Raw genomic sequence first — 15,089 nt, forward strand, 5'->3', positions numbered from 1 at the left:
TTCTAAACTATAATACATGCGGCTATTCTAGTGCAAACTTGTAGGTCTACTATTTTGTAATAAGGCTTCAGTGGCTCAAATCCTCACTCATTTGTACAGTTCATTTTGGTGACCTTGATCCAATAATAATAATAATAATAATAATAATTTATTTATATCCCGCCCTCCCCAGCCGAAGCTGGGCTCAGGGCGGCTAACAACACTAAAATAGTGCAACATTTTAGTCTAACCTATTTTACAGGCTTTTTGTGAGGATAAATTGGATCCCTGTATGTCACCTTGAGCTCCTTGGAATAAAGGTGGAATGCTATTTAGTTTTTATTTAAATATTTCTATGCCATTTTTTGCAAAAACATTTCAAAGCAGTATGCATCAATTTAAAACAATATAACTATTCAAGAAATATAGACATCATAAACTAGATTAAGAATAAACAAAAAATGAGTGAGCTGCTGACATACATGTGATTTCAAAAAAATAAGTGACATAGCAAGATAAACCTGCCCACCTGCCTGAAACAAGACAGGGCATGCCTGTTTGTTAGTGAAGCTAATTCAGCTATGCATGTGTGTTAAAATTGTGATTTCTTACTAAATTTCTGTATTCAGTATTTTTAGAGATGCTCACAAAATCAGTTGACTAGTTTAGATTTATAGTTACATAACAAAGATAGTGATTAATCAGAAAGGTTAAAAATTCATAATTTTAGTTCTGAAAACAACAGGCATTTAGAGATAAAATATCAAAAAAATTGAGGTGATAAATTGAGGTGATAAATATATAACCAAATAAATACACTTGCCTGTATAGATGCTTGTGTAGGGTGCTGGACTTGCTTTCACTCGTAACAAAAATCTAGTTTTCTTAATGCAGAAGATTGCTGAGGATTGGTTGGCTGATAAAATTAGAGTTGTAAAGTTGGCAAGCTGCATTGGCATTCCATGGTTTCTCCCCAGAAATGCCAAGCTCCTTTTAGTCTTTCATGACATCAACTGGACGATGACCTCTGTCCGCAAAAGGTCCTCCTTGACCTGGTCAGGAGCAAATAGTGTACAAGTAACAAAGGTTTGAAAACTAAACCAACCTCCCCTGTCCCAGAATGTTCTGAGGTAATAATACCTTATTAGCATATTTCAGTCAAGTAAAGGAGTCATTACTGTCTTTGCTTTGCAGCCTTTTCTAGGCTAGGATAAGGAGGATAAGGAGATGTTGTAAGATGCAAGCAAAACACCAGGCACATCACTATTTCCTGATGTAAAATTTTAAATATTCTGGTGCTGTATGCCACATTTGTTAATATGGCAAACCAAATTTGGTGACAGACACCAGACTTTGTGAAAAAATAAAAACAGTTAAAAAAATTGTAAGCAGGAAGTTAGAGTGGAAAAATGAACAGGAAAGTGTGTGTGTGTGTGTGTGTGTGTGTGTGTGAGAGAGAGAGAGAGAGAGAGAGAGAGAGAGAGCGAGCTCAGACACTTGAACACACATTATGCTATTCAGAAAAGACATTTGAGGTTCAAAATGCAGCTTTGAAAAATAGTCGGCACAGCAGTGATACGATCTTGTTTTCATCCTGTCCTGAATTCCAGAATTGCAGACTCCTGTAGAGTAGATGCCAGTAGAAATTTAGAATAATTAACAACTTCTAGAGATCTGATCAGGATCAGGCTAGTGTTCCCCTTGCTGAGCTCAAGAAACGATATCTGTATTGAATTGTGCAGCAATCTTTGTTATTGACCAGAGTTTCCAATTGTCTTTTCTATTATGGAGCATCAGCCTGCCCCTTACATTCAACCTCCTTCCAGGTCTGTCAATGTCATAGAATTTACGAGGATTTAAAAAAATTTTTTTTTGTTCTTTTTCTTTTTTTCTTTAGTGTAACTGGTTTATTTAGTGTAAAACTTGACCATTGTTCGTGTTTTACTTTTTGTTTTCATCACAGCATATTCCCATCTTTAACTGACTGACAAAATAGGGCCTCTGTTGTGCAGATTGACTGCTTTTCACATCTGTTTTCTCCTAGATATGTCTCTAATATTGAGCCATTACTTCCAAAAAGCAAAATTGTCATTTTCCTTTTCTTCATCCACTATTTTCTTCAACCAATATTCAAATGCAGTAATTGTTTGATCCAACTGGGAAGTGTAGTCAGTTATAGGGTATAGAATATGACTACAGATGACTAGCAAGAATAGTTTAGAAAAATAATGATCCAAAATGGTGGATGTGAGACTTAATAGTACGTTATATGCTATACAAGTGCAAATATGCTGAACAATACATAACTGGCATATTTTTGTGGATGGGAGAGAGATTTACAGGCCCCAGGGTAGAAGTGACCTCCTCTCCAGAATACAAGACTGTGCTATTACATTGGCTAATATCTTCCACACACCATATGCAATTAATGTAAATGAAAATTGGGCTTGTAATCAGTAAGATTTGGTGTAGTGATGTAAAACCAGAACTAATTAGGAACTGGATTTTTATAAATTTAAATCTTAAGAGAATGTACTGACATCACCAATGAATGGCTAATAAACAATTGGTGGAATATCATGTGTAACAAGACTAACATTTTCAGTTAGCAATAGACATCATTATCATCATCTGAGGCAGATTTGACTAAATCCTTGATAATAAATCTCTTAATATTCTGATCAAGCACATGGCAATTCTTAGGAGTTTAAGAAACCCCCATCAACCACCTTCTGTTTTCACAGCTTTCTCTGACAGCTAAGTTGAAGAGTTCATTACGTTTGTGATTTTCACAATAGCACTGGACAGCTTTCGGATGATAATTTTTAGCTCTAGCCATTTCCCATAAGCTTTGAACTAGTGACAAATGAAATACTCGACACCTATTAGCAAAACCCTTAGTCATCCAGTTCTCTAAAGGTGATGTATTATCTCTTTTATGTGACATGAAGGCTGACAGAATTTAATATCCTTCTACAACAGAGAATGAAAAATGAAATTGTTGTAATAAGAGACTAAGAAATAGGTTTAGAAAAAAAGCTGTTAGGTTAGCTCATAATTCTGCTCACTCAGAAGATAGTGTGGCAAGTGTTCCATAGATGAGTCCTGTGTTTAGGTAGTAAGGATTTCGGTACCAGCTGACCCACATGCAGAGAGGGCACAGCTATATTTGCAGAGCTTCATGAAGAGACTTAAGAACTGCTGAAAAGCATTTTGAAGTATTCTCATGACATATATTACAAAGAAGAGGACAAGAAGAAAAATCTAAGAAAAATTGGGCTTATAGGAAAATGTCTATTACTTCATCCATTTAAACACACTTTAACTTTTCTAGTAGTTACACTAGATTGAAACTGGCATATGCATTCTTTTGACCAGGTCATGTAGAAGAGCAGCAAATATCACTTAGCTTCTACCATTTTACCTAAAACGTATCTGAGTAAAAGGAGCCAAAGGTTCCAATATTATGATACTATATATACCAGATAAAATTTGTGCTACCTATAGTTTAGAACCCAAACCATGGTTTAAAGGAAGAGTGTCCACTTTCATCTCTTGTCTGCTCAGTACTCCAGTAGATGCAGAAAAGCAAAGATCAGTTGTATCCAATGTGCCATGAACGGAATTCTGCTCATGAAATGGGAATTTTCCTTTTTACCTCTACTCCTCAATCTGATCTGGAGTGTTCCCCAACACTCCGGAGCTGCTTTTGAGGGCATGTGTGGGGCAGCAGGGGGGAGGAGAAGAAGTGCATTGTGCAAGTGGAAGTCACTTGCCTCCCAGAACAGGAATGTTGGATACTGCACATAGCACAAACTATAGTTTGCAAAACTGTTTCAAACTATGGTTCCTGATTCTGGTTTGTTAGCAAATAGCAAACAATGGTTGGTCAATTTAGATGGCATGTTAAACAATAGAACATACTTACTTAGGGAAACCCACCCTAAGGTAATGCACCCCCTATTCCCAAGAAATTGCAAAGGAAGCCATTAAAATTCAACACACAAACTATAATTCAGAAGCAGTCTGCCATTACTAGCCTAAATAAACCTAAGAATATAACAATTCTTTCTGAATAACATGCACCATATGAGCATAAACACATGAATACATTTGAAAGAACACTAAGTCAGCTTCAAAGTTTTAATCATTCTCTCCAAGGCAGCCAGTAAATCATCTAGAAAAAAAGAAAAGAAAACCTAGGACCAGTGAGATCCATCAGCTGGAATCAGGTGCAAAGATATACACTTAATTAAATAGTTTTGAGCCCAGTAATTAGTTTTGAATACCAGAATGAACTGATGTGCTATACACAAATTCATTTGTTAGACCCAGTGCTAGGGGTATGCAGGTGTATGCATACCCCTAAACATTTTGTGAATCTAATTTTGGACTCATTGAGGGGCGGTATTTCAATATGAGTAGGAAAATGAGAGTACCCCTAAACATTTCTTTAGAAAAAAAGCACTGGTTAGACCCAAGCTTTTTGGATTTCAGCAGAATATTTTGACGTGTGAGTTCAGTATTTCACATACCGTAATCCCTGTTTCTCAAATGTTTCTTCAACTTGGCTCCAAGTACTCCTTCCACTCTGCCTGCTAAAACAGCCTTATTTGCATTGATCTTGTCTTGGCCTTTGAACTATCAATTCACCTCCTCTTGGTTCCTCTGCTTGGCAACTTTCTGATACGACCTTCCTGGTTATTCTTGTTGTTCACCAATGTTCCTGATTAGGCAGAGAACTGCCCCTTTCCCAAGGCAAGACAGCTTTTATTTTATTTATTTATTTGTTAAATTTCTATACCGCCCTTCATCCAAGGATCATAGGGCAGTTTACAGTATAAAGTCACCTTTTCTACCGAAGATAAAGTGCAGGGTTTCAACCTAGTTTTCATCATGTGAACCCTTACATTCCACCTGGTCATCTGGGAATTGTGTTGGGCTGCTGTTGGGCTTCCAAGCAGATAGTGCTACATATGTTGCTGGCACAATCTTGGCAATGATGGCAGTTCTAGGGTCATTGCACTGTTAACTTGAAGCACGAAGCTGAAAACGAAAGGTTGATGCCAGACTTGTATTCTAAAAATATTAAAAATTAGCAATAGGTGTAATATATACATGGTTCACTACTGAAAAGGGCTAAATGTGTGGAGATGAAAAGTCCAGTTTGCCTGGTCACCATATTTGCACCGTCTTTGTCTTCTCAATATTTTCTTCTTATTGCTGACACAAAAAATGATCACACAACGGGAAAGCATATTTTTCATTGGATCAGCTGGGGTTTTTTAGCATTGTTTTGTGCAGTCATGCCTTCAGGAAAGAGTTTTGCTCAACAGTACAATGCATAGTGATATTTTTATAAGTTAATATTATAAGGAGAAGCATAGCCCCACTAATAGCACAAGGGAGGAAGTAGTGCCAATGAAGATTGGGAGCAGTATTTTCTGGAAAATAATGAACAACTATTTGTAAACATGCGCTTCATTTCTAATTCAGCAGTTAAGATACAAAAGCAGTACAAATCCTGTGAAAGAAACACCACGTACATCTTGAGCTGTCTGAAACTGTAGCATAGCCAAACTCTCAGTACACTATTGGGCAGCTCACTGATGCCACAATGATGAGTGTACCTGAAACACTTTTGCCACAGCTTTTCTCTGCACTAAGCTTCAAGTATTTTATAGTCATAATAAATATAGTTAATGCAGAAAAGAAGATGGGTAGATTATTTAAATTATAACCATAAACAAATAAAAGAATGAATTAGGTGCTCTATGCACCAGACAATATCACACACACCTGACAATGCTATATTCACATGGTTGGTTTATGTGATAGATACAGGGTACTTTTTATGTGAGTCTTTTTGTTTTTTGTTTTTTGTTTTTTTAAATAAATATTGTTAAGAAGGCATAACAGCAGCAAATCTATTTGCATGAAGAACTCAGATGAAAATCTATTTAATTATTCCACATCTTAAAGGCAATTCTTAAAACTGTCTGCCTGAATTACTTGCATTTTTTACTTAGTAACCTGGAAATACATCTGTTTTAGCCTAGTGACTTTTGGTATACACTATACTTTAGTTGCAGCAAACTGTTTCCAAAATAAACAATTGTAAAAGTGAAGAGGAAGTTGACAGAAAGATTGGTTGTGGCAATCAATTTTGCCATTTCTACACTTGAATCTCAGCTCATTATTTCAGGACTTAGTTATCTACATGTGTTAGCATTGTGTCTTAGAGCAATGATGTTTTAATTAAATTACGGTAAATCTCAATGTTAGAGACACATACTCTATATAGGTGGCATTGACAGTTGCCTACTTGGATTTTATGAGCTGGATCCAAACAATCCCGTGCATAAGCACTAAGTGCAGGATAGTAATGGCCAAATTCCCTTTCCAGCTATGTCCTCTTCTGCTAAGTTTAGCCTGACCCCATAGTATCCCACAACGCCCAGGAGTGTCTTTTTTCAGGGATGTAAAGGACTGGATGGGGAGCACTCAAGTAAGCACTGGTATGTGTGTGGTAATCTGCATGCGGTCCTTTGGATCCCTGTCTATTTGTATACATCAGTGCAACATATTCACTGAAATTTTGTCCAGGGACCCCAGTCTAAGATTGCACAAACAAGAAGATAGCACTTCAGATTTTTTTAGAGAGGTCTCTGCAAAATCTCCCCATTGGCATCCTCTTTGCTCAAATGTGTTCTTTAACCATAAAATCCCCACCTCCCAAAAAGAAAGGAGAGTTCTTTTCTCTTATTAAACAACAAGGCTAACACAGTCACCTTTTAAATAATGATCCAGGATTTTTTTTTATTCATTTAAGTTTCAGTATCATTACAGAAAATGTTATGGTACAGAGTTGTTTAACATTAGTTTTATTTCTTTTCTCATTTAATTTCCACACGAATGCTGGTAACACTAATATCTGTACAAGATCAGTCTTTGATTTTTTAAGATTTTAATTCTGTACATTTTTAAATGTATTGGTTAAAAAGGCTGTCAGCACTTAAGGAAGCAATTTTTGTTGTTTGTTTAAACAAAAGGTATCCAGTTACTGCCCAATAGTACTGAGCTGGGTGGCTGCTGGGATGACAGATATCCCTGAACGCGCAGCAAGGGGTGAAAACCTCGGGGCTTGGTCGGGTTCCCAATGCAGCCACTCTGCTTTTGGCACTGTGCACATCAACACGAGATACAAGATAAAGAACAAGCAGAAGCTTTCTGTGAAGCGGTTATGAAGCATACTAATAAGGGAAATCCAAGTGTTGTCTACGCTAGTATAAATAAGCAGACAGCCTTGTTTTAAGAGCATAAGTAGTTGTATCTTAAAGATGAGAAAAAACACAAGTTCTGCAGGCACCTACCGCTGTCTACTAAAAGCTACCGCTATCAGAACTAGCATTGAACACACAAAGCAATTGCAAGAAAGGAAAAAGTTGCTTTGATATAATCAGAATAGATTTCTTTAAGATTTGTTTTTAAAGTTTTTTTTAAAAGGTATTTATTTAAATTCATTTGAAATATAGTTCAAGGTGTTGACTATACTGATCAACTTTTATCCAAATCAGAAAAACTAGCTGTGCCGTTGCATATTACAGGATACAGTCAATGATATGTGGACATGCATCAAAACTTCTCTCTTGCTGGTGACATCATAGTCTTCCAATGACCATGACGTCAACCACCTCGCCCTTATGAAGTTCCACATACTGCTCTGTCTTTGGAGGTAGCATCAACAGTCCATTGGCACTGCGCATACTCATCAGACGACTGCTCATCTGGTTCCCTACAGAGAAGCAAATAAGTCTTGTTAGCAGGGTAAATGCCACAGAACAGTGCAGCGTATGAAGCCAGTTCCCAAAAATTAATTTTAAAGCGACAATGGTCACAATTGGTGAAGATCTGTTGTTTGAAGTAAAATGTGGGCAATATCCAGGAAATAGATCTCTCTTTCCCCCTTAGAATTCTCACGCAGAAATGCCTTTTTACCACATCTTTTTTATTTTAAGCTTGCACATTTTAATTATCACATGCACCACTTTCCTATTTTATCTTCCAAATAACCCCATACTGAATTACAATCTGCACTAGGATGTGTCAAAACTGAACTACTACAGCCCTACCCCCAAATTTATTTCATATAACATTAGCCTTAACATTTAACATATACCACTCAGAGATGATAGTGTTATTTTTTGTTCTTTCATATCTAGCAGTTTTAGGCACATTATAAATATGCTAGTATTCCAGAATCTGAACACTGGTGTGGACAAAGCAGTTCACGTATGAGGTTCCTGTGCAATTTTTAGCAATGGTTTAAAATCTTCTAGAACAAAATAAGCCTCAAAGAATACACTCCAGAATCTAGATATATTTTTTCCATTTCCAATATCAAACTTAGATATTGAGTTTTATTAGAAAGGAAGTTTGAGTTTGAAGTGTGCAACTTGTCTAACATACGTCAGCTTTTTCTCCTGAGCTGTGCAAGGTTTTAAAAGCTTTTAGCGTCTCTCATTATCCCAGATATTGGGTAGAGGTAAAATGGAGGCTCTCTCATTGGAAGTGACCTCACAAGTAATGTCCAGTAGTTATGTAATACCTCACACACTCCTAAGAAGAAAAAGCCTTGAGGTGCAGACAATGAAGGGAATTAAAATTTTGCTAGAAATGATACATTGCAGTTTGAAAACTAGTAAAACTTGTTTTCCCAGCAAAAGAAAAAAGCCTGAAGGGAAAATATCTGTACTCCCCTACAAAGTACAATGAGTACAAATGGATCACTCCCAACCAAACTCAACTCAAGACTAGGGCTTTTTTTCAGCCAGAACTCCCCAGAACTCAGTTCCACCACCTCTCAGATGATGTCCGGCACCTCTTTTTCTAGAAAAATAGCATTGTTCAAGACCTAAGTGAGCACAGTATGCCAGGGAAAATGGGTGAAGCTTCTTCGTTCTCAAGATGGACACAGTGGCCATGAGACCAATGCAGCCTTTGTCAACCAGATGTTTTGGATTACTATTCCCATCAGTCCCAGCCAACATCTTGAGGGCACCAGGTTGGTGAAGGCGAGTCTAATGTCTATTGTTGCTGTCTTAAGCACATTCTTGAGGAAAGGTAGTGTGTGCATGTATGTGTGCATGTGTATCTATATACAGTGGTACCTCGGGTTACAGATGCTTCAGGTTACAGACTCTGCTAACCCAGAAAGAGTACCTCGGGTGCAGCAGCGGGAAGCCCCATTAGCTAAAGTTGTGCTTCAGGTTAAGTACAGTTTCAGGTTAAGAATGAACCTCCAGAACGAATTAAGTTCTTAACCCGAGATACCACCCTAGATACCACTGTATATGCATCTCTAAGTATGCAGGTTTTGGTGTCCTCGGGTATCTTCCCGTGTAAAAGTTGGGGTGTCTAGGCGACGTTTCGACGAGGTCTCACTCGTCATCTTCAGGCTGGTGTTTTCGGCTTCTTGTTACTGGAACAGAGCAGGATCTCAGTGTTTGAGTTCCTATAAATACTGTTGAGGAGGTTCTGGGCAGAGAGGAAGTTCCCAGGCTAGTGTGCCTTTTCTTCTTTTGTTCCTTAATTGCTTGAGGGATATCTTGAGTGATTTCTTGAGTGATATCCTGAGTACCACTTAGGTGGGTCATTAGGTGTGGATTAGTTGCTAAAGCCTTTGTGTCTTGACCTCTTGAACTTTGTGAAGAGTTTTTCTGAGAAGATGGGTGTACTACATTTAGTTGTGCTCTGGCTTGGCTTCGTGTATAGGGGCGAGCTGTGGTTTTGTGGCTTGTGCCAGCCAGATCTGTGTAGGGATTGCAGGGGGGTGCAGCATCCGGAGGTGCCACCATGGTTTGGCTACTGGATGGTGTCTGTAATTTATCTGTGGAGAGGGTCTGGGTTTGGGTCTGGTGTGGTTGATTGGTGATGGCGTTCTGTGTGCCTCTGGATCTGGTGTCAGTTTTTGTGGGGAGGGCTAATTTCCAGATGTCTGGCAAGTGGGATGTGTCGTCACGCTTGTTCATGTTGTGAGGGTGTTTCTCTATCTCGATGGCTTCCATGATTATTCTCTTGTGGTGATGTTCCATGTTAGAGAGCAATTTGGAATCTGCAAAATTAATTTCGTGTCCTGTTTCTTTCATGTGTTGGAAGAGAGAGGAAGTTTTTTCTTCTTTTTTGACGGCATTCTTGTGTTCTGCGATACGTGCATTTATTCGTCTGTTTGTTTGTCCAATGTACGTGGCTGGGCAGACTTTGCAGGGTATTTCATAGACCCCTTGGTTTTCCAACTGGATTTTATCCTTGGGGTTTCTGAGGATATTGGCTATTTTTTGGTTGGCGCAAAAGGCTGTTTTGATATTGTGTTTATGGAGGATTTTGCTAATTTTATCTGTAGTGCCCTTGATATAAGGAAGGAGGGCCATGCCATTGTTTTCTTCTGTGTCTTGGTTTTTGGGGGGTGTTTCTTTTTGGATTAGCTTCGTAACCCTGTTTTGCTGGTATCCATTGGCAATTAACACATTTGAGAGATTCTGTAACTCAGTTGTCAAGTGGTCTTTGTCAGCCAGGCGTTTGGTTCTGGAGATGAGAGTCTTGGCACAAGCCACAAAACCACAGCTCGCCCCTATACACGAAGCCAAGCCAGAGCACAACTAAATGTAGTACACCCATCTTCTCAGAAAAACTCTTCACAAAGTTCAAGAGGTCAAGACACAAAGGCTTTAGCAACTAATCCACACCTAATGACCCACCTAAGTGGTACTCAGGATATCACTCAAGAAATCACTCAAGATATCCCTCAAGCAATTAAGGAACAAAAGAAGAAAAGGCACACTAGCCTGGGAACTTCCTCTCTGCCCAGAACCTCCTCAACAGTATTTATAGGAACTCAAACACTGAGATCCTGCTCTGTTCCAGTAACAAGAAGCCGAAAACACCAGCCTGAAGATGACGAGTGAGACCTCGTCGAAACGTCGCCTAGACACCCCAACTTTTACACGGGAAGATACCCGAGGACACCAAAACCTGCATTCCTGTACCCGTGAAAATCTACGAAAGCAAATATCTCTAAGTATATATATATATATATGTATATGTGTGTGTATATATATATATGTGTGTGTGTGTGTGTGTGCGCGCGTTTGTGTGTGTGTGTATATAGATAGATAGATAGATAGATAGACAGACACACACACACACACACACACACACACACACACACAGAGTGGTACCTCTACTTACGTTCACTTCTGGTTACGTATCCTTTGGGATATGTGCGTGGCAAACCTGGAAGTATTTTTCCAGGTTTTGCTATGTGTGCATGTGCAGAAGCGCTCTACCGCCACACACACATGCGCAGAAGTGGTCCCTCCGGTTGTGGAAAGCTCAGGATCTGACCGGAGCTCAGGAACAGATCCTGTCTGCAACCAGAGGTACCACTGTATATATTTATCTGTATCTGTCTATCTATATATCTATATCTGTATCTGTGTATTTTAGGGGTAGTAATATGGGCTCCTAGCCTGATTTGCATAGTTTGTGGCCTTATTATCTGATAGAATATTTTTTTCTTCATATAGCCCAAACTCCTTCTTCTGGAATAGTAGTCATGCTGGCGGTAGTAAAGGTAAAGGGACCCCTGACCATTAGGTCCAGTCTCAGACGACTCTGGGGTTGCAGCGCTCATCTCGCTTTATTGGCCGAGGGGCGTACAGCTTCCAGGTCATGTGGCCAGCATGACTAAGCCGCTTCTGGCGAACCAGAGCAACGCACGGAAACGCTGTTTACCTTCCCACCGGAGCGGTACCTATTTACCTACTTGCACTTTGACGTGCTTTCGAACTGCTCGGTTGGCAGGAGCAGGGAGCTCACCCTGTCGCAGGGATTCAAACCGCCAACCTTCTGATTGGCAAGTCCTAGGCTCTGTGGTTTAACCCACAGCGCCACCCACGTCCCTGCTGGCGGTAGTATCTATGTTCAAAGAACAGGAAGCAATAGAAGATTTTGCTTCTATAGTGTTAAACAACAAAACATTGGGAGGGATTCAATGTTCTATTCTGATTGTTCTGTTAGCACAAGCATTTTGGCTTGCCAGACAGACCAATCCCCCCTCTCCTACCCTGCATGCTGTTCTGTGCGTTCTCCTATCCCTCCATATCAAACCTTGGGGGGTGCAGGAGGAGGAGAGGCTGGAAGCGATGCTGCACAAGTGAAAGTGCTTTCACAGGGCTTCTGCTATTGAAATTCATTAGTTGAATCCTGCCCACTATTTGTAAAAACTAAAGTACAGTGAAACCTCGGTTTTCGAACGTTATCTGTTCTGGGAGACCGTTTGACTTCCAAAACGTTCAAAAACCAAGAATCAATGGGCTGGCTGCAGAGTCAATGAAAAGGGAAAAAAAAGCACCTCGGAAGCCGTGCAACTTCCAAGATGCGTTCTATGGCCTTTGAAATGGGGGGGCTGTTTTGTTTTCGTTTGTTACTGTATTTTTGAGATTTTCTATTGTAAACCATCCTGTAATCCTTGGATGAAGGGCAGTATAGAAATCATCATCATCATCATCATCATCATCAACAACAACAACATCATCTTAGCTTGTGGGAAGGTAGGTTGGGACTACCTTTCACATGGTACATGACCATCAGAAGTAGAGAAAGCACAAGTCATTCACGGTTCCTTTCATTTCTCCATATTCTGCAACCCGTAAACCCAGTCAAGGAGCACAAGAAATAGAAAACGATAGTAAACAGCTAACCTGTACTTTGTGCCCAAGGCAGTGGTTCTTGGTGATGCCAAGTCAGTATGCACCGATGATATTCTGGACGAGGGTCCAATTTCACATCACATGATAACTGTGGAAAAGCATGCACGGAAAGAAAATACTATGTCATGTACAAAGTTTGCAGGGTGGTTAATACAATGTTAGCTGTTTATTGAACAGTCATTTTGATTTGTTTGTTGGGAAGTTATATGACATAATGGCAAGCAATTATTATCTCAGTTGCTGTGTTTGTAGTGCAAGAGCACCGAATCCACTTTAATGGTGCAGCCTGAATTTCCCCGTATGCGATTGACACCATGTGCAAAAACGGCAGGAATCAGGAAGGGGGCACACCAGTGACTACACAGAGTGCCTCAGAAGCTCATTGTATATTTAAAAACTCACCCTGGCTTTTATGATAGTGGGACGAGGATCCAGGATTCCCTGCATCTTCCTCAGTGCTGGGACAACAAAAAGATTGCAGGTAACAACTGCTGACACAGGATTCCCTGGAGGAAAAAGAAAAAACCCACAACAGTTGATAGATCAGCAATGTAGAATTATTTAGGGAATGACCTCCCCCCAAAATGTTACTTTGCTGTACAGCTGTGCTAGGAACAGATGATATATTTTACCTGCAGCAGGGATAGTGAACCAGAGCCTTCCATATGTTGTTGGACAATTCTCATCACCGCTGACCATTGCCTATGCCTAGGGGTGACAGATGTTATAGTCCAAAAACATCTGGAAAGCTGCAGGTTCCCTTCACTAGAGCCATAGGCATTATTGCATATTAAAGATGTAACAGTATATAGTGCACAAATGCGAGATTACAAAGATAATTCATTTAGGAACTAGAGGTCCAAACATAAAAACCTTTGCATTTTGTTTTGGATTTTGTTTGTGTTATCCATGAAGGACAATTATAATTATAATTCAAAGAACCTTACCTGGGAGTGCAAATATTATTTTTCTTACACCATCAATATCCAAAGTTGCAAAGGTTGTTGGCAACCTAGGGGGAAAAAAAGTCAGCTGTTAAAACTATTTATTTAACAAAATTTGTATAAAACTTAATTGTAAACAGACCCTCTGAACAGTTTTTAACGAAACTATAAAAATAAAATTATACCTTAAAATTGTCAATAGAAATCAATGTTAAAAGCAAGTTTATAAATAGCAAAATGAATAATATCATCAGTTAAAAGAAGCAGCCTTGTGTCTCCTTCACCTATCTCCCCTGTAATGTTTAGTGCAACAGAATATGTGTAGTAAAGTTAATATGACTTTCCCTGTCCCCTCAAACAGCAGCCAGGGGCAGAGAAACTCTCAATGTGATCATGATGTGTAATGGGGAGAAACTGAAGATGCATCCTGCTTTGGTCTTTTATACAGTGATTGATTGGCAATACATCTGTAAGTGACAGGGGCTTAGAGTTGTATCTGTGCAGTGAGGTTAAAAGACTTAAGGAATGTTTCAGGAGGAAGGTAGATAAAGGTGAAGGACCCCTGGATGGTTAAGTCCAGTCAAAAGCAACTATGGGGTGCGGCACTCATCTCACTTTTCAGGCCGAGGGAGGTTTCATCCTACAGGCCCATTTCTCTCCCCCCCCCCCCCTTTAGATCTCTCCTCTGACACAACATAGTTGTAAAATGTTCCTAAAGCCCCAAACCTGTGTCTGCTGGCATTATAGGAAACTCCTACCAGATCGGACTATTTTGCCTATCTGGTAGTATATCCAAGACCATATCTAACTGGGAAATATTACTCACCCTGGTTTCATAAAAACCCTGCCAAAGTGAATCTGAGCGTGAAGATCAATGTCCAGCACCTGTTTAAGATAGTCCTGTTTTAAAAATAAAAACAAAGTTTTCAAGGTATTTATAACACCTAATTATTCAAAAGTATTAATTAAGATATGTAGGATGACACCTTGTACAGTCCTAGAAGTTTTATTTATTAAGTAAATTTGAATCCTGCCTTTCTATCAAACGGCACTCAAGGTAGCCAACAAAAAAATTACAAATACATCAAAACACATAAAATATAATAAAATGGCAATCATAGATCTTTTATTACTGAACCCCACTTGTCATTCTAAGAAGTTGGATGTTGACGCTTGGGGGGTTTCAAAATTAATCAGCATGTCAGAGTGAAGTTTACTATCAAAATTAACTAGATAAATCACTAGACCAATTAAGAATGGACATTAATTGCCACCCACAGAACAGAGGAAGAACAACTAATATGTCAATTCTTTCCATGTGTGGGCTAGTTCTGACCAGAATGATCCTTTGCCTGGTGTACTGAGATGCAAAGGGATCCTCAAATTACGTGGGTTA

The 15,089-nt window shown here is 39.2% G+C and overlaps 1 protein-coding gene and 1 long non-coding RNA gene across 32 annotated transcripts in view; one reads left to right on the forward strand and one right to left on the reverse strand.

Moving 5' to 3' along the window:
• LOC114595582 (uncharacterized) overlaps positions 1–15,089 on the forward strand; it is a 73,145-nt gene that overhangs the window by 28,922 nt on the left and 29,134 nt on the right. The gene's annotated exons all lie outside the window — the stretch shown is intronic.
• The window catches only part of GPHN (gephyrin), a 233,067-nt gene continuing 224,749 nt past the window's right edge, over positions 6,772–15,089 (reverse strand). For all 30 annotated transcript variants that reach the window (XM_077928093.1, XM_028725755.2, XM_077928122.1 and 27 more), the window contains 5 exons: positions 14,520–14,593; positions 13,697–13,761; positions 13,152–13,255; positions 12,741–12,837; positions 6,772–7,774 (listed from right to left, as the gene is read on the reverse strand). In XM_077928093.1, the coding sequence (XP_077784219.1) occupies positions 7,641–7,774; positions 12,741–12,837; positions 13,152–13,255; positions 13,697–13,761; positions 14,520–14,593 (474 nt within the window). In that variant the 3' untranslated portion in view covers positions 6,772–7,640. The remainder of the gene's footprint in view (positions 7,775–12,740; positions 12,838–13,151; positions 13,256–13,696; positions 13,762–14,519; positions 14,594–15,089) is intronic.

This window comes from Podarcis muralis, chromosome 1, assembly GCF_964188315.1.
Source record: "Podarcis muralis chromosome 1, rPodMur119.hap1.1, whole genome shotgun sequence".
Classification (NCBI taxonomy): domain Eukaryota; kingdom Metazoa; phylum Chordata; class Lepidosauria; order Squamata; family Lacertidae; genus Podarcis; species Podarcis muralis.